The sequence below is a fragment of the Clarias gariepinus genome, chromosome 27, assembly GCF_024256425.1.
Source record: "Clarias gariepinus isolate MV-2021 ecotype Netherlands chromosome 27, CGAR_prim_01v2, whole genome shotgun sequence".
Taxonomy (NCBI): Eukaryota; Metazoa; Chordata; class Actinopteri; order Siluriformes; family Clariidae; genus Clarias; species Clarias gariepinus.
This window is the reverse complement of record NC_071126.1, coordinates 17,548,190-17,567,135: the sequence shown is the minus strand read 5'-3', so window position 1 is coordinate 17,567,135 and position 18,946 is coordinate 17,548,190. Positions and strand designations below refer to the sequence as shown.

General features: G+C 35.9%; 1 protein-coding gene across 1 annotated transcript in view; it reads right to left on the bottom strand.

The window, feature by feature from the left end:
- The window catches only part of igf2r (insulin-like growth factor 2 receptor), a 40,871-nt gene that overhangs the window by 16,139 nt on the left and 5,786 nt on the right, over positions 1 to 18,946 (bottom strand). The window contains exons 3-24 of the mRNA XM_053488584.1: positions 16,906 to 17,024; positions 15,462 to 15,560; positions 14,755 to 14,887; positions 14,147 to 14,258; positions 13,958 to 14,051; positions 11,785 to 11,944; positions 11,482 to 11,662; positions 11,137 to 11,240; positions 9,788 to 9,943; positions 8,917 to 9,063; positions 7,892 to 8,179; positions 7,411 to 7,561; positions 7,141 to 7,321; positions 6,189 to 6,304; positions 5,846 to 5,996; positions 4,909 to 5,079; positions 4,709 to 4,807; positions 3,694 to 3,795; positions 3,416 to 3,587; positions 2,751 to 2,924; positions 937 to 1,080; positions 121 to 299 (exon numbers count right to left, since the gene is read on the bottom strand). Coding sequence (XP_053344559.1) covers positions 121 to 299; positions 937 to 1,080; positions 2,751 to 2,924; positions 3,416 to 3,587; positions 3,694 to 3,795; positions 4,709 to 4,807; positions 4,909 to 5,079; positions 5,846 to 5,996; positions 6,189 to 6,304; positions 7,141 to 7,321; positions 7,411 to 7,561; positions 7,892 to 8,179; positions 8,917 to 9,063; positions 9,788 to 9,943; positions 11,137 to 11,240; positions 11,482 to 11,662; positions 11,785 to 11,944; positions 13,958 to 14,051; positions 14,147 to 14,258; positions 14,755 to 14,887; positions 15,462 to 15,560; positions 16,906 to 17,024 — 3,233 coding nt within the window. The remainder of the gene's footprint in view (positions 1 to 120; positions 300 to 936; positions 1,081 to 2,750; positions 2,925 to 3,415; positions 3,588 to 3,693; positions 3,796 to 4,708; positions 4,808 to 4,908; positions 5,080 to 5,845; positions 5,997 to 6,188; positions 6,305 to 7,140; positions 7,322 to 7,410; positions 7,562 to 7,891; positions 8,180 to 8,916; positions 9,064 to 9,787; positions 9,944 to 11,136; positions 11,241 to 11,481; positions 11,663 to 11,784; positions 11,945 to 13,957; positions 14,052 to 14,146; positions 14,259 to 14,754; positions 14,888 to 15,461; positions 15,561 to 16,905; positions 17,025 to 18,946) is intronic.

Genomic DNA, 18,946 nt, shown 5'->3' with positions numbered 1-18,946 from the left:
AGCAGGAATTTAAAACCTAAGCTTCTTTTTATGATTTATTAAGAATTAGGAAATCCCATATAGGAAACAAATATAAAAGGTGGAAATAATAGATGAATCAAACAGACTGATGCTGCTTACAGGGCTATCGTCACATTGGAAGATCACGCGTGTCGAGTAACGCCCTTGCGAGCCACACTTATCCCCGTTCTGATAGACGATGCTGATGGAGCCGTCTAAGCTGGCCTGCAGGCTGGACTGCACGTGGCCCAGGTTCACGCCTCGGCCATTAAACAGCCCGCACGCTCCTATCACTCCACCTGACAATGACAAAATAGTCAATATTATTAATTTTAATACAAAAGCACAAAGGCAGAAGATACACTAATGATTATATAAAACTGAGAACCTGGTTTCAAGTCAATTATAAACCAGGTAGGTGTTTTTATTATATTTTTTTATATTAAATAAATAAATAAAAACTGTTAGAATGCCAGAGGAATCAAAATACTAGAGGAATTCTTTACGGTGTAATATGCATAGTAAAGAAACATGTACCCCCCCCCCCCATTCGATTACATTCTTTCTTTCTTTAATGTCCCCAATAAATGTAATGAAAACTACAAATAAAATGAATATAGGTATAAAAAATAAAGTGGATAAAAGATTTTAAAAGTAGAATATGAAAATATATACTGAAAACAGTCCAAGAAGTGTGAAAGAGTGCACAATATGATTGAGTAAGTCCGCAGTGTGTGTCCAAATTGGGCAAACAAGTGTGCAAATGATTGTTAAAGCGTCGTTATTGGAAAGTCAACCTGAAATAAACTGCTGCAGCATGCCACCCAGTGGTTGATTGGTTTCCTACAACATCATATTTCCATGTAAATACGCAGTTCATTTTTAGCACGTAAGCAGACACATACAGAATTTAATCGTAGTCCAAGTATGAGTTACCTGGGCAGCCCTGAACAAATGGCAGAGGTTTACACACGCTGATGAAGAACTTCTGAGACTTGGCCTGGTCTGACGTGTCTAAGGGAACGTAGGGTGTATCATCCAGACTGAGGTCAGTTAGGTCGTACTCATTTCCCTGAGAGTCTGCACACACATTAAAACAGGTTAATAAAAAGACGGTGAACATAGCACTGTCACAACTATTTCTAATACTACAGCTATCACGATTATGATGACAGCTTCCACAACTAACACTATACATATTACTACAATCATCAATCTATCTGTCTGTCTGTCTGCCTAGCACATCTCCTTAAACTTTTTATTTAAAAGAAAACTAAATGTACTACACAATGAACACAAACAAAAATAATTAGGAAAAAACTAAAACTTGGCATTATCCTGCAAAACATTTATAGTGAAAAAAACTAACTTTTCTAGCTCTTTTAGTTGACATCATGAAGAAACATGTTAAAATTTAAATATAATTTTTTTTCCCTCCTCTGGTCATAAAGGGTACAGTGCAGTATACTAGTTACATTAACAAAAATAGTTTTTATACCCTATTGAAAAAATATATATACAAAGTCCGACTAAAAAAAAAAAAAAAAAAAAAAATACACTCACTTGAGGAAAAAAAAAATTATGTTTATACAAATATAATATTAATAATATTGTCATATATATATTAATACAGTGGAAACTCGGATTACGAGTAACGCGGTTTACAAGTGTTCCGCAAACCGAACAAAGATTTTTATACATTTTGACTTGAAAACGAGCATTGTCTTGGTTTACGAGTACCAAGTATCATGTATCATGCATGCGCTTCTTGTTTAGACCTCGAGCGCTACATGATCGAAACTGAGCCAACGGTTTTTCTCTCATGGGCTGCGGAATTGTGGGTAATCGTCTCCCCTGCTGGGTCTTAGTGCTCGTCTCCTACTGGTATAATCAACATCCGTGCATGCGTGTACTGTTTACTATAACACTGTGACCACGTGTGTGTGTGTGTGTGTGTGTGTGAGAAAGCAAAAGCAAATCTTATTAGAGGGTAAAGATAAATTTTTTCTCTTCCTCTCTGCATCAGCCTGTCGTGTTTCACTTTATCTTTGAAAAGAATCGCAACAGAGCAGAGTTTCTGTGTAAGGCAGAGTGTGTGCGTCTATGTGTGTGGGAAGCCGAGAGGAGGAGGGGGTGGGAGGGGAGCTGTAAAGGCGAGTGTGTGTGTGTGTGTGTGTGTGTGTGTGTGTGTGTGTATTGAGTGAAGGAGCAGTGTCAAATTATGTGTATAGGTTCATTTTTTTTTTTTTTTTTACTTTACAGCAGTGATTCCGTTAATATGCGCTTACGCGAGTGTGACTTGCTAATTTTTTTTTCGATAAAACAGTCTCTCTGTTAATGTGTGTGTGCGCGCGCACATTATACACTCACACACACACACAGTCTGCGTCGGCAACACTTATATGTGTATATATATATTTATATATAGGATTTATTTTTACTTTTTTTTTTAAAGGTAAAGTGCAGGATAATTTGTTTTATTGTTACTTTATATTTTGTATTAATTATTTTTATGTATTTATTTTTTTGGGCTGTAGAATGAATCATTTGAGTTTCCATTATTTTTTATGGGAAAATTAAATTTGGTTTACCAGTGTTTTGGAATACGATCCCACTTCCGGGAACAAATTATGCTCGTAATCAGAGGTTCCACTGTATATACCATACAGCAATTAATATAGTATTACAATATTTATACAAGTGTGTATGCATTTTTTTTTTTTAGGCTGACTCTGTATACATTAGCTTACCAGTGATCCGGCAATCTACCGGTGCAGGCTCACAAGCCAGAGCTGTGGAGAACTCGAAAAAAACGTTATGCTGGTCATGTAAGGATGTGCCCAGCTCCTCATTAATGACCTTCAGGGAGCCGTTAGTGGCACTGGGATCACACACAAAATTTATGGTGAACGTGGCTCTGGTGCCTGCGGTGCGAGAGAGAGAGAGAGAGAGAGAGAGAGAGAGGGTTGAGCGAAGCCACTCATTCAAAATACAATATTACAAGGGTAAGTCGAAATGATCCACTTTTTTTTTTTTTTTCTTTAAATACATAATTTTTACATAATCTTTTTTTTCATGTACACTTTGTCCTTGATCTGTCAACAAGCTTTGGTATTCAGTCATTCAAATAAATGTTTTAGGCTGAGCCACGAATGAACCGACGTCTTCAAATCTACTTCAGAAGTGAATCTTCGTCCTCGTAGTGCTGTTTACAGGGGAGCGAACAGGTGATGGAGCGAGATCAGGACTTTACAGAAGATGCTTTAACACTCCAGAGAATTCAATCACTTTGGCGATTTGATTAGCAAAGCAAGTCTTATTTTAAACATGTTAATTTCAACATGTAGGTAAGATTATGGTATCGCTAATCATGATGCAGAGTTTTGTAGTTGTGAGATATGACTCATTAACCCACCCTGTGATTTATCCATGTCTCCTTTATAGACGAGACTAAGCTGCCCATCAGTGGAAAACTGCAGCGATTTTTCTACTCCGACAAAACTATGAGGCTTGCCGTCCTCCACCACACAACCCGCTACGTCCGGCTTGTCCGTTCCACACTGTTGCGCAGCCGAGCAGATGTTCACCTGCCCGAGACACAAGGAGAACGCAACTCCGTTAGGATTTTAAAAGTATGTCTTGCTTTGAGGGAGGTCAATAAATAAATAAATAAATAAATGTATGTCAACTTACGATGAATTCCTTTCCATTTGCTGCTGCCCTGTATCCATTTTTGGAGGCCAATGGGAGCAGGTTGAACTCAAAGTTGATGTTTGGATGCTTTAAAGAACAAGTCTAATACACACATACAGAAAATGGTATACACGGGCAAAATAAACAATTAAAACAATTTTATTTGTTTTCAGTGAAAGCACTGCAAGATGCTCAGTGATGCCTAAATTCTTAATTCTGATTGGTTAGAAAGTGTTTTCCATTACAGTCATGTAGCTGCAAATCAACTCCTAATCACCTCTTTAGGAAAATTAATGATTATTAGATTCATTGCCCTTTTTAAAGAATTTAGCTAATGAAAAATGTGCTAGTACACCATTTACAGTATGGGCAATCCGAATGATTAAGATATTGTATATTTTCCCGGCTTGTTTTTCAATGAGAGCAGAAAAAGACAAAGTATTAACATACTTCTTTTTTTTCTATTATTTTCCATGTATGTTTATTGTATTTCTGAATCTACAAGCCGCCTCTCAACCATTTACAGGAAGTCCCCTACTTACGAACGAGTTATGTTCCAGGAGCACGTTTATAAGTCAGATTTGGTCAGAAGTCTGGGACAAAGTGAGCCTTAAACACCTTTAATACAAATATATACAATATAAAGCATGGCAATCCACTTGACTAAATTTGACTCCTTTCCCAACACTGCCATCATGTGACCAAAAACGGTAACCGCGCCTAAGAAAATAATCTCACAGTGAAACGACGTTTCTCCACCTTTAACCCTAGCAAGGGGGAATCCTGGTTGTCATTTTGTCTCGGAGCGAATTTTCCCGTAAGAAATAATGGAAACACCAATGATTTCTTCCACAACCCAAAAATATTTATATCAAAATTATTATTATTATTATTAAATAAAACTTAACATGGGAGGACAAAAAATATGTTGTTACCAATTACTAATTAATGGCTATTGATTGCTAAGATGCTCAACTATTGGTTAATAAGAACTGGAGAATGCAGTGAGACTCACCTGATTGTTTACAGCAGTTGAAATGGCGCAGGCGGCCTCAGTGTCCCACACAAAGTTCACAGTGCATTCCTGATCCGATATGAACCGGGGACCGGTTAACTGAAAATGATGAATATAGGTAACATAGCAACACAACTTTTTTTTTGCTCATTCATTGTGATACAGTGTACACAGAAAATATTTTAAAAGGTCATCCTCACCATGGAGTGTCTCGTGCAGACGAAGTGAATGCGGGTGGTGTAGGTGCTCATCTTGCCATCCAGCTCGCAAGCTGATCCGTTTGTGTACTCCAGCATTAGCTGATCGTCACCTACGATCATCGGGCCTCTTGTAGCCACGCCCATGTTACTGATGGTCACTTTTTCCGAGCCCTATAAAAGTACCACATGGGACATGGTACAGTGTTATTATAATTGTAAATATAGCTTGGAAACTACATAAGAATAGATAGCATAAATAAGCACTTAACACATTTAATAAACTTCTTGGGGGTTCAAAAGGGTATACAATACTTTAGGTTTAGTCTACAATGTTAATATACCTTACATAGTAGTGAATGTTAAACAATTCAGGATTTGTTAATAACTAATAAACATATATAAACAAACAACAAACTTTAAAAATGAAATGAGCTGAAGATTCAGTGTATTTTTACTTGATGTATGGAAAAATTTAAGTTGTCTTAAAAGTCTTAAAAATTATATAAAATCCAAAACATTAATTGTTTACAACAGAATTAAGACATTTTATTTTATTTATCTCACAAAAAAAGGGCACTGTCGCCATCATCCTTAGTTTACGTGATGTAGCTCAACCACTAAATTTCCTGTCAGTCTCCTACTACACACTCCCATCCAGTAGGTGAAGGTATTGCACCAACTGCTCAAACTCAAAATAAGAAAAGGCAACACTCTTGCAAAAGGCGAGTATTTATGGAAGTGATTTATATTTTTAGCAGAAGCTGTGATATATTTCTCGGGACTCAAGACTGTCTAAACTTAGCCTAAACAATTTAAAACATTTATTTAGTCTGACAGTGATACGTTTGAAGGAAAAGAGAAGCTATATAAGATATAAAAAAACCTGCAGTTGTACTATCATAAAGAATTAATAAATCAGTGGAAATTAAACGTTTACCTGAGCACCCTCAGGTTTTGTCTGACACACTGAGGCGAGCCGGTCGCAGCCTTCCACACTGGTGAGAGGCCGGCAAACGTTTATGTAGTACAACCTCCCGTTTTTAGGGTCGCTGGTCTGCCAGTTATCGCCTTTTCCCAACTTTGACAAACTGTGGGATGGGGAAAACAACAACAAAATTTTTTTTTTTAAATAGAGTAAGAATAAAAACAACAACAACAACAACCAACACCTTTCAGTACAAATACATGAGAAAAGAGTCAGGATTGACATAACAGAACAGATCAGGATGAAGTAAAAAAAAAATATGGAAACATAAATATGCAGGAGGAACATCGCTCACCTAGACAAATCAAATTGCTCCAAGGTAACAGGGTTAGTGACCACACACTCCTGTGGCCTCTCTGGGCAGACGTAGGAGGTGTACCACCTGAAGTTGTAGGTATAGGCATCCTCAGCCTAAGAGAAACAACATAAGGGAATTTTATTAGTTTTTTTTTTTTTTTTAAAAACGATTAATATATTAATGTTTAAAATGCTACGACTACTATTAATAATAATTAGAAGTAGAAAGACAAGAAGAAGAAAGTTTATAATTAGCTAATTTTGTAAAATCCACTAAAATCAACAAATCATTGCCCGTCACGTTACATTATTACTATATTATTATTATTATTATAAATAAAGACAAATGTATTATTAATAGTTCAGGAAGTGGTAGTAATTATGGAATATGTAGCAGGAGGAGGAGGAGGCAAAAAAGTAATAAAAGTAAGAGTAGTAGTAACAATAGCAGATAACCAAATAAGTAGTAGTAACAGTAGTGAATAGTTGAAAAATTAGTACTAGTAGAAATTGTAATAACGTAGGAGAAGCATAAATAATAACTATATTAATAACCGTTGTGAGAGTAGCACTAGTACTATAATTGATTTCAGTATTAGGTGTTGTAGCAGTACTTAAAGAAGTAGAAGTAGTAAGCTAACATTAGTATTATCAATTGTAAAAGTAGTACAAATATAAGTAGTATAAGAAGTAACAAAAGAAGGTAGAGGTAGAAGCAGTAAGAAAAGTAGTAGTAAAATAATTAGCAGTAGTACCAGTAGGAGTAATAGGAGTAAAAGTAATCATAGAATAAAGTAGCAATAGGAGTAACAACATGGGGAGTAACAGTAAGAGTAATAGTAACATGATTAGCAGTAGTAATAAGAATAGGAGAAGTATTAGTTGTAGAAAGAATCGCTTGTGGCCAATTTGTTATGTCCACTCTTTTTGCTTTATTTGTAGTTCCATACCTGAAACTCAGGTTTGCCCAGGCCGGCCTCTCGGTCACACAGGAAGGAGATGTGTGTGGAGCGCTGTGTGTGCTGCTTGTTGTTGTACCGAGAGCCGTTTCTGTAGTCCAGCTCAATCATGCCATTGTAATACGACAGACTGGAGTTAAACTCGCCCAGGTTCCACGAATTAGACGGAGTACTGATGAAAAGTAAAAGGAAACAAAACTTAAAAAGGAAAGGACCACAGGTTTTATGAAGTTTTGATTCAAGTCAAGACTGTGGACCGACCTCTTGTCAACCTGACAGGCTCCTGATTTCTCGGGACAGTTTGAGGCTTTAACATTCCCGCAGACATTAATAAAATAGTCATATTTGTCATTGGATACGTTGTAATAACCTCCATCAGCCTTCGTCAGCGGGGTCAGATCGAAAGAAATTCCTAGAAATAGACCAACATGTTTATTTAACATCTGCTAGAGAAAGGAAGAAGTTTTTTTTTTTTTTTTTTTTTTTTATAAATGGAGCAGTTGACTTAGATCTAGGGCCATCTGAGAAAAAAATGACGTTGAATCATTCTAATCGATATAATACCTATTTTACCTGTAGTGTAATTAATTTTTTTTCTAAGGTAACTTTATGATTTGTATGTTTTTATATAATAATCATTTAATTTTAAACAGACGTATGTTTCAATAAAATAAAAGATCCTGTGTCTATCTAAGAGCTACAAGTCTTTGTACACAGCAGGCTGTAAGACATCCCTCTCTACCTGCAGAGGAGTTTTCCACCTTACAGTTGTCCCCCTTGGTGCGGGTGAGCACACAGGCAGCGGCGGTCAGCCACTCGAACTCATAAATGCAGCCGTCGCTGGACACGCTCCTCATGACGGGGGCGCTGTTCATGTCACCGGGCTTACACTTCAGAGTGATGATGCTTTTGATCTTTGTGTTTTTCCTGCACTCATCTCCGTCTGTGTATATGAGCCTCAAGTCTTTTCCCGAAATGTCCTTCTGTGGCGAGGACAGGAATTTACCCAGGCTGACCGACGTTTCTTTCCCTGATGAAAAAACGACTGATTAGCGGAACAATCACAAGAGAGACATTTTACTGTGACATGTCATTTTGTATGATAAATGTGAGTGATGGGAATTATATGAACATATAATAGGTATGCGCATTTACAAAGAAACATTTTAGAAATACAGTACAGTAGGATGCAAACAAAAATTATTTCTACAGACAAATCTGTTCTGATTTTGCATCCTGGCATTATAAAATTTAACTGAAGCCTAAAAATAATAAAATGTAAAAATAAAATAAACACGAATAAATGAGTAGAATATATATAAGAATCAAGAAAGGAAAAAAAAAAGAAAAAAAAATTACAAATAAAAAAATATATATTATTTATTTAAATTTTTGTATGTATAAAATTTTTATATATCCAAACTAGTGCATGGAAAAATGTTAAAATATAAAGTGGAACTACTAGAATTGTTTATGGACATAATCTGGAAAATGCACATTTAAAAAATCCTTAAACACCAAGTGTAAATACAAATAAATAACCTAAGTACATAAACAAAATATAAATAAAACAAAAAAATTGATTTGTGTGAGACATAAAAACACTTTAAAAGGAGATTTTACTACCAGAAGCTTTATCTATATATGAATATAAAAACTGAACAACTTCCTAAAAATAAAATAATAAATGAAATAAAAGATAGACAGTCCAAACTCCTTTATTTTGCTTTTACACCAATTGTATATGTAATGTGCTGCCTCACTCACCCACAGCACACACGGCTGCATCATCAGGACATGAGTCAGTTCCCTTCTGCTTGATGATTTTATTACACACATTGACGTAGTAGAGTTTTTTATCCCTTTCTGAAACGTTAGCATCCACAGCCACCCAGTTTTGTGGTGTATCAGACGCTAAAAGGCAGAAAACAGAAACAAGACTTAAGAATGTTTAACTTTTGAAAAATTTAATACAAAATAAAAATCCACAAGGTTGCTATTTGCGTTCCATAACATGTAACACACAACTATTGGCTAACTGCAGTGCTGATGAGATCCTAAAGTATGACTACTATTAAGAACTCGAGCGCCGATGTTGTAATCGTGCTAGAATATATGACAAAACGACTACATGACTCAGATATCGCAATACAATATTACAGATTTCTTTCATAATATGACTCCACTCTTAAACATATCATGGACAATAAAGATATAAATATCTGTGACTAATTTCTAATACTGCCCAGAAAATATAATATTGACTGGTCAAAGGGTGTTGAGTAAAATTCCTGATACCGCAGCGTGGTTAAAGTCTGTAAACTAAATGGTCAGAAGGTTTGCTGTATAGTTCAGACAGCCATTCTGGATTTCACATACTGATGTTAATATCAATGTGCTTGTTTTAATACGCTGTGGTCTCTATGGTAACAGCTCACACATAGGGACTTTTACAGTGGACACTAAGAGTAAAAATAAAATTAGTAAATTACATGTTGATGTTTTGAAAAGCACACCCAGTAATTGGTGTTTTTTTTTTTTTTTTTTACAAGACATTATATTCATACCTTGCAGTTGGATAGATACTGTATCTGTTTTCCGTTAGGGTTGTAGCATCGTAAATAAAACTAGCGCTCACCTGCGTAGCGAGTGAGACGGGACAGGTCATAATGCATTTTGCCATCAGTGACTCTACACAGCAGGTCCTTGGTTTTATTTATACACGCATATGATGTCTGCCAGTTGAAGTAATAAGTGCAGTCGGCCTCTCCGGTGAACGTGGGGGAGCTGTTGTCTGTAAAAAATAAATAAATAAATAAATAAATAAATAAATAAATGCATTTAATTATAGCAGGAATTAATTTGGATTAAAATGCAAAAAAGATAAGTAAACATCATCAGCTTCTATGGTCAGTGTGTAGTTAGGGTATGCCTAAAACTAAAATAAACAATACGTAATTTAAGTCATGGCTGGAGAGAATGGATTGTAAAAAAAAAAAAATTACAAGACTGTAGATTGCAAAATGCTATTTTCCAACCTGTGCATGATGGAATAAAAAAAAAAGTTTAGAGAGAAAATTTGCAATTTGAAGAAGGTTTATGGAAAACCAAGGGTTTAGCCATAAAGTATTAATAAGATGATGAAAATTAAGCATGGTAAGACATTATATACCACGAACCATGGTAAGACATTAATTAACTTATTATTTTTTTTATGCTGTTTAACTTTTAGATGTTAGGTGACTGAACAACTGAGAGAGTAAGTGAGTGTTTAAGAACCCAACTGTATGATAAAGTGACTGACCTAATGACGGAGTGACTGACCTATTGGCTAAATTAGTATCCGAGTGAAAGACTGGTCAACTGACCAAACAACGGAGCGACCGACTGAACAACAATGTGACAGAATAAAAACCGATCGATTGGCTGAGTGACTGAGTTAGTCACTCACCTAACTAAGTAAGGGCGTGTGCAGGAGACTTAATTAATTCGTTCAGTGAGGTAAGTGACTGACCGACTGACTGGGTGACTGACTAAATCACGGAGTGACTGACCAATGGACCAAATAAGTGATTGACAGATTAAATTAGTGACCAACAGAATGACCAAATAAATGACTGAAAAACTATGACTGAGTGACTTAAATAAATGATTGACTGACTGACAACCTGCTGAATGATTAATGAATTGACTGACAGAATGACTGAGTGACAGGGAGGAGAAATGAACATACTGTAGGAGCGGCTGACTGAATGACTGACATATTGATCGAATGAATATCTGAAATGAAAGAGTGACTAATTCAAAATGAATGACTGAACGAGTAAGTGAATAACTGACTAACAAAATGACTGAATGACTCTTTAATTGACTGGTCAGTCAGTGTATGTGAAATTTAGTCAGTCATTCCATCAAACAACCTGAATTTGTAATTGATGGGGCGACTGAATAAGCAAATAACTGACTGACTAAGCTATTGTCACTGACCTGCAGTTGTGTTGCACTCAAAGTTTATGACAGTCATGCGCCGGAAGCCCGAGCTGCATCCGTTCCCATCAGGATAGATGAGAGTCAGATCTCCATCAGAGTACCTGTATCAGGACAGAGACAACTTTAAACCCTGATTCTCACAGAACACACTTCTGATCTTTTACACAAACAGAATAAAAAAATAATATCACTCCCATTTAAAACACAACACAGATCTGTATGGATATATTCCATGTACTCATAGCGGTGTTGATCCAAAAACATCATTTTAACTGACTATTGCTCTGAGTTTTTAATTATATAAAAAAAGTACTGAAGATGAGAAAGTCAGCTGTTGCACACCTGAGGGTTTGATTCTTGTACCTCCCAGCGATTTTTTTCACATTTTCTCCGACCTTCATCTGGCAGGATGACACAAAACCGTCTGCGCAACCGCCGGCTCTGGTTTCTCCACACACATTAAGATAGAACATGTAGGTGTCCTTGCCAATCTTGGCCTCAACGGAATAAGGAGGGTCTCCGGCTGCAACACGCATTGGGACGTTTAATCATAAGGGGGAAAAAATAAACGATATTCTTAAGCTCTGTGAGAGCAATCATCTTTCTAGGTCGTTCGAGGTGATTTGGTTCTGCGTCATGACTTACAGCCGCGTGTCAGGTGTGTGAGGTCGACAGAGATGTCATGCGTTTCGCTGGTCAGTTTGCAGTCGTGACTCTCCAGGTAGTCTCTGTGGCAGGCGTACTCGGTCACCCACTCCACCTCGTAGCGACAGTTCGCCTCGGCAGTTAGCTTCGGGTCACTTCCCTGTGCAGAAGCAGGGCTCAATTAAAATATTTTAGCACTTTTTTTATAACTTTATTAAAATCTAAATGCAGTAAACAAGCCAGAAGAAATGATTAAAAAAAAGTTGTTAGAGAAATCTTTGAGTGTTTAAACATCCTGCTGGTTATTATTTATCTTTTAGATTAGCAACAGTTTAAAATAAAGCCTGATTTTTATCAGTGGTTTACACAGGGGAGGAAAAAAAAAATAAATAGTGTCAGTCTTATTTATAAAAGGGATTTATCCCAAGTCATGCTCTGTGTTGGATCAGATGATCGGCTCACATAGCTTGGGTTTGTTCTGACTTTATTCTGGGAAGCCTTGACCTTCTCTCCACATCTAGAATAAACCAAGGTCTTATATAATAAGATCTTTTATTTTTCTGACTTTCAAATATAAAAAAAGCAAATTTTCTATTAATCTAGAAACACCTCATTTTATACAATATATACAAAAAATCACTTAGATATGCAATAATTACGCACCCAGGCATGACACCAGAACACTTCCTCTACTAAAAATGTTTCTCAACACATGATCTAATTTCGGTTACATTAAACTAGTTGCATGTGTGGGGAAGTTTGAATCTGGTAACATGTGATTGTTTAACTCTAGTTCATACACCAGCATTTAAAATAAATCAGGGAAGAAATTTGAAAAACAGATTAATTTTAACATTTCAGATTCGGTTAAAAGTAAAAAAAAATAGACAATATCTCAGAATAGTGTCCTGTGATTTAATTTAACACAAACTCGATATTATTTTGTGCTAAACCATTTGTATTCTGGAATCAAATTAGTCAGAAGGTTTGTGCGTTATTGTTAATATAGTAGCAGCTCATACAAAGGGCCTTGTACAGGCGATAACACAATCTAAGAATAACAGTGCATGGATTAAAAAAACAAACAAACAAAAAAAAATGTAGGTATGGGTTTTGTGAAGATTTTTTTTTGGTGAGAATATATTCTATACATAGAACCCAGTGCTTTATTACGATATTTAAGAAAGTTTCATAGACTTTAAAGAACTGAACAAACACTTTGTGACATCAGCGAATGGTTTTAAAGCTCAACTGTGGGAAACCTGGTCGTTGCCAGAGTCTGGCTTTTGGTTGGAAGAAGCTAGCCACAAGCTAGCTAGCTTTGCTACAATGCTAAGGTGTTTAACATTTATTTATATGCCATCATTGTACAGACTTTGATTGAACTCCATACCCTACATGTTGTCCTGTATGACTTCTACATTTCCTGAGGTAAATTAAGCTACAACTATTTTAGTTAGCCGGTTAGCTAAAATGATCCATAGTAGACAGCTAGCGGTTTGACACCTGCAATGCAGCCATCAATTAAATCAGCCCATCCCAAATTGTGTATAATTCTATTGCTTAATGTAATTTTACCTGATGATTCTTTTTTTTTATCAGGCTGCTAACATTTATTTTTGTTTTAAAGTCTTAACACTTAAACACTTTCACTTTTAGTAGTGGTTATTCTAAGAACTGCGTGTTTTGGCACTGTGGCATTTGCTTCGTCTTTCCGAACCGGCTTTGCCTTTTTTTGTTCACAAGGCAAAACATTACTTCATTGTCTGGAACAGTAAAAAAAAAAAAAAAGTAACAGTTTCTACAGGAAATAAGCTTTCATGCCTGCATGACACCTGCAGCGTTTCCTCAGAATGTAGGTTCTGTCTAAAGCTGCATTGAAAATAAATTATTTAAAAACAAACTGTTCTTCCTCACCTAACCTGCCTAATTTCTTAACTATTTTATCTGGGGTTTTTTTTCTTCCTTTTTTTCCATTGTTACAGCTTGTTAAATCACAAGATGGTGTGTAAGGCTTCACATATTGTGACATATTGTGTTCCCATTCTCATTTTACCCACAGATCATACATCTCTCTAGCTGACATTCCCATCGTGAAGACATCAAATCTCCTTCTCAATCCGGAGATGATTCTGCATCGTGTGTGAAAATGTTTTCCTAAGTACACTCTCACCTGCTGTCTCGTAGAAGGACAGATGAAGGTGATTGTGACTGCAGGCTTGTGTCCATTACATGACTCTTCTTCAGACTCGTACAGCAGGCTCAGCCTGCACCATACACACACACACAAAACTTAGACTAACATGCAGATACAAGATGACGCTGAGCTGTAGTGTGTGTGTCTGTGTGCATGTATGTGTACCTGTCATTCGTGGAGAGCCCTAAAGGCTTGTCCGGCTTCCCCAGGCTGACTGATTTGCCTTGTTTGGTCCAACAGGCAGCAGTGTCTTTAGGACAGGGACTGTTTGCTTGATCTAGACACAAACAAAGAAAATTGATGACTCAGTTTTTCTTTTTTTTTTGTTGTAAAGTCTTAACACTCAAACATGATTCACTTTTGAAGCTAGCTGCGGTCATTCAAGGAACTGCATGTTGTGGCACTTGTTTAGAAAATAAAAAGGTAACATTTTTCACAGGAAATAACAGGTTTTCGAGTCTGTTAGCTAATATACTATCATCCCAACTGATGAGAAACACACAGTGATTGTGATAAAGATAACAGCTTGCATTTCCAGCAGGCTGAAGTACTTAACCTGCTGTAATTATTATAACAAAGAACCAAATATTATTTTTAAGAAAAGCTCTACCACCGCTATGTTGAGCAATTGAGCAGAAGTTGAGTGACTAAGAATCTGTCTGTATCATTTGCTCATTCTTGTCTCGCCATCACCGGCCATTTGATGCCAGTGGGGACACGAACAGGCCGATACCAAGAGCGGGAGACAGGCGCTAAGGCTGAGGTGTTCTCACCCAGATTTCTGCAGACGTTGATATAAAAGTCGACGCTGTCGTCCGAGTCGTCGACCAGGTAGCCGCCTGTGACTTTGATGAGGGGGGTGAGGTCGTGTTTTTTCCCATCTGAATCGAAGACGAAGCAGGGAACCTTCAGGAGAACAGAAATAAAAAGTGTGTATTAAAGACGGGTGAAGAAATATATTATGGCGGGTTTCATTTTTGAGTTAAATGATATCTGCAAGCAAGTTAGAAAAAGTACCAAAAGAGTCAAAGACAAGAATGTCTTTCTGTAAATAATTTCAACATTAAAATAAAAATGTATAATATTTATACGATACGTATTCAGATTACTTAGTATGATGTACAATTTTTAGATACATTTTTTTTTACATTAATAGACAAACTACAATAGTTAGCAAATTGGTGTGATATAAAAAGGATAAGATGTGGGCTGTTTATCCAAAGAAATAAAAATAAATAAATAAATAAATAAATAAATAAATCAACTTTGCGGTGGGAACAACAACCCCAGGCTGCTGTAGATTATTTTCCCATTTCCAAGATGGCTTCCAGTCATTAATCTTAAAATGTTAGACAAGATGACAATGTGCTCTTTTGTGGTTTGTGAAATCACCTCCCACCCATCCACTCATACCCATACTCTGTCACGCACACGCACACACACACACTTCCATCTACCCAATCCCACCCACCGCACTCACCTCCTTGAGTGGTTTAAACTTGTCTCTCTTGCAGGCTGCATAAGTTCTCCATTCAAAGTGATGAACGCACTGCGACACGGTCATGAACTCTGGCGTCCCCTTTAGAACAGGGAAAAAACAAACAAAAAAAACACTAAATAAGGGGCATGCTTGGATTCGTGTTACTTTACATCTACGTCATATAACTGAATCACCCAGAAAAGTTGCGGCATTATTTGCAAAAACGAATAAAAAGGTTATGGTTGAATTGTGGTGAGGAGAGAATGCTCGTAAATTTCTGCAGTTCCTTTTTAGGAACTATAAATATATAGCAGACTGTGAATCTCACATCAGTTTTGTTTCCTCAAAACTCGAGATCAGACATGTGATTATTGAATGACATGGCTGATTTTAAACACTGAGCCATGCTGATTTCATGCCACTAAAATAAAAAATAACTTCTCATCAAGACACTTGCGAATGCTAATATGCGAGAGGAAAAAAAATTTTTTTTTAAGTCCCAATTTTCAAAACAATCAGGAGCACTATAGCCACCACATTTTGGGTTGAAAACAGCATAAACAAATTCTGCTCTCCTTTAAATCTGAATGCTGAAATCACATGTTCAAAATTTTTGACGTATTCAAAATGGTGTTATGCATGTTTGTGAAAAAAAAAAAACATAATAATAATAATAAGTTCTCCATTATATATATATTTTTTTCTTTTTTTTTTTTTAAAGAGAAAGTTCAACTTCCTTAAAATTTGGTGTGCGAAATTGAAAGAAGATGCTGATGATGTGCCCTAAATTTGGCATACAAAGTCCACTAGATGGCACTTAAATAAAAAAAGATTCTAACAATCAATGATGTATTTTATATATACCATATACATGTATGAGCGTTCGACTCAAACCGGGACTTATGATTAAAATCTTACAGTGTTTCCTACAGGCTGTACGAGCTTTATTATTTGGTTGTGTATGTGTGTGAGTGTATAGCCAATGTGTATTTCTATTACGTTTTACATTTCGTTTTTTTTTTTTCTTTTTTAAACATGTCACCTTCAAGCTCCTCTAAGGAGAAACTGTCTTAATTACGACATCATTTCAGTTTGTAAACCATGTGGAAATATCCGGCAGTGCCGCTGGGTCCCCCATAACTGCAGATTTTTCTATTTACGCTACGAGCATGAGCATTTTTTCCTAGCTATATGAGTAAGCAGAAAGACTTTTTTCATCTAAGTAATAAATCATTATCACGGTGCGATTGCTCGGATCTCTAAGACCCGTTGTGGGATTTTGGTCAGACGGAAACTAATTTATCTGCTCGCTTAGAGGTTTCGTTTTAAATGAAACCATTCCTCCATCTGCAGCAATGCAATGACGCTTACTCAACGACACCAAAGAGGAAGTTGAAACAACATTTCTAGTTTATTAGCAGCTTCTTCCTTTATGCAACCTTACCATTGTTTTACCGCACTGGAAACTGATGCTGCTTTGCACTTTGTTGCTCGTGCCTTCGCATGTCCGAGTGGTGTTGAAGGTGAGCACGGAGCTAAAGGACGTCTGCGAGGGAAGATCACCTGACCGAAACAAAAAACAAACATGTAATTAAAATAATTCAAAAGATGATACGGCAAAGAAATCAGGATATCGATAATTAGTCCCATAGCAACGAAGAGAGAAGAGTATTTATTAGGCACGGCATGAAACCGTGTTTATTTTATGATACTTATATTAAATATCAATAACATTCTCTTTTAAAAAAATTTAAAGCACATAAAAATAAGATTTAAAATAATTCATATAACTAGCTGAAAACATGACAGACAATCCTATCCAGCTTTCACATAAATATAATCAGCACAATATTTCATATAATATATTACACTACTGAGAATAAAATTACATTAAAAATATAGTAAGGTTATGTAATAAAATGAATCGTAACTCAAACAAAAAATATATAATAAAAACATTTTCAGGACTAAAAAAAGAAAAAAACAACGTTTTTTTGTTTTTTCTTTCTTTTTTTATCTCCCTGAATCATTGAGACGTGCTTTACTCTGTAGACGCTGACAAAAGAAGCTGTCCCACACTGAAGACATTTTCTTTTCATTAAAAAGTTCTTATTTCAGGCAAAATTTTAAAAAAAGAACACATTCAGCTCTCCTGGCTTCACTGAGATCCGTGCGCGCACGCAAGCACGCACACAACACACAGGAGAGATGCATAATTAATCGCAATAGAACTGGTATCCTGATAAAGGTTTCTATAATAAACACAGAACAGCTGGTGTTAGAGCTCTAGCGTTCCTTTACGCAACATCACGCGCTGGAACGCAAACTTATTTATTAGATATTATTTATTATTTATTTAGACTCCAGTGTGGATCATGTTTATTGCCTTAATCATGCAGCCCCAGAAGACAAACACACACATTAAGTTGTCTATCTTGGTGACGTAAACTCGTCTGACCCCTCTTTCCCTCAATCAATCAATTGATAATTTATCTGCCACAGACGCATGCAGATATACACAAAAATACTTTTACAGAAGAAAACCTAAAAAAAAGAAAAAGGAGGAACATGGAAAATGTAAAAACAACAGAAAAATAAAATAAAAGCAAAAAATGTGGCAAAGCAAAAGGAAATTAAAAAAAAAGGATGAAAAGCAGTAAAGAAAGAAAAAGGACAAAGGAAATCTGTAAAAGCAACAATAAAAAGGAAAGTAAGAATCAAAGAAAAAAACAAGAAAAAGAAAAAATGAAAAGCAAAAAAGAGACGGAATTGAATGGAAAACAAAAATTAAAGAAACACAAAGCAAAGAGAAAGAAAGAAGGTAAGAAAATGTAAAAACAACAGAAATAAGGAAAGAAAGAAAATGAGAAAAAAGAAAAAAGGAAAAATGCAAAAGCAGAACAATAAAAAAGGAAGAAAGAATCAAAGAACGTAAGAAAAAGAAATTATGAAAAGCAAAAAGGACAGAAGAGAAGGAAGCAGAAAAGGAAATTTTTAAAAATAAAAAAAGTACAAATAAAGCAAAGAGAAAGAAAGAGCAAGGAAACATAAAAACAACAGAAAAATAAAAGGAAAGAAAGAAAGAGCAAGAAAAATGTAAAAGCAACAGAAAAATAAAAGAAAAGCAAGAAGCAAAGAAAGAATAAAGAAAGAAAGGGGAAAATGTAAAAGCAGAACAATAAAAAGGAAAGTAAGGATGCAAGAAAAAGTAAAAAAAGAAAGGATGAAAAGGAAAACCAAAAAAATAAAAAGGAAATTATCCAAATCAAAGAAAAATGAAAAAAAAAAAAAAAAAAGTCCAAGGAAAAAAGTCCTTCGTGCTATAACTACATTCGAACCAAAGTTGACAATCAACTCGCCGTGATTTACAGACTGACTCTGAGAAACAGTGGTCTAGTCAAAGGAGGTCCCAGAGGATTAATAAACATGACCTATAACTGAACATTTCTCGGGAGAGAGAGAGAGAGAGGGGGGGGGGGGGATTT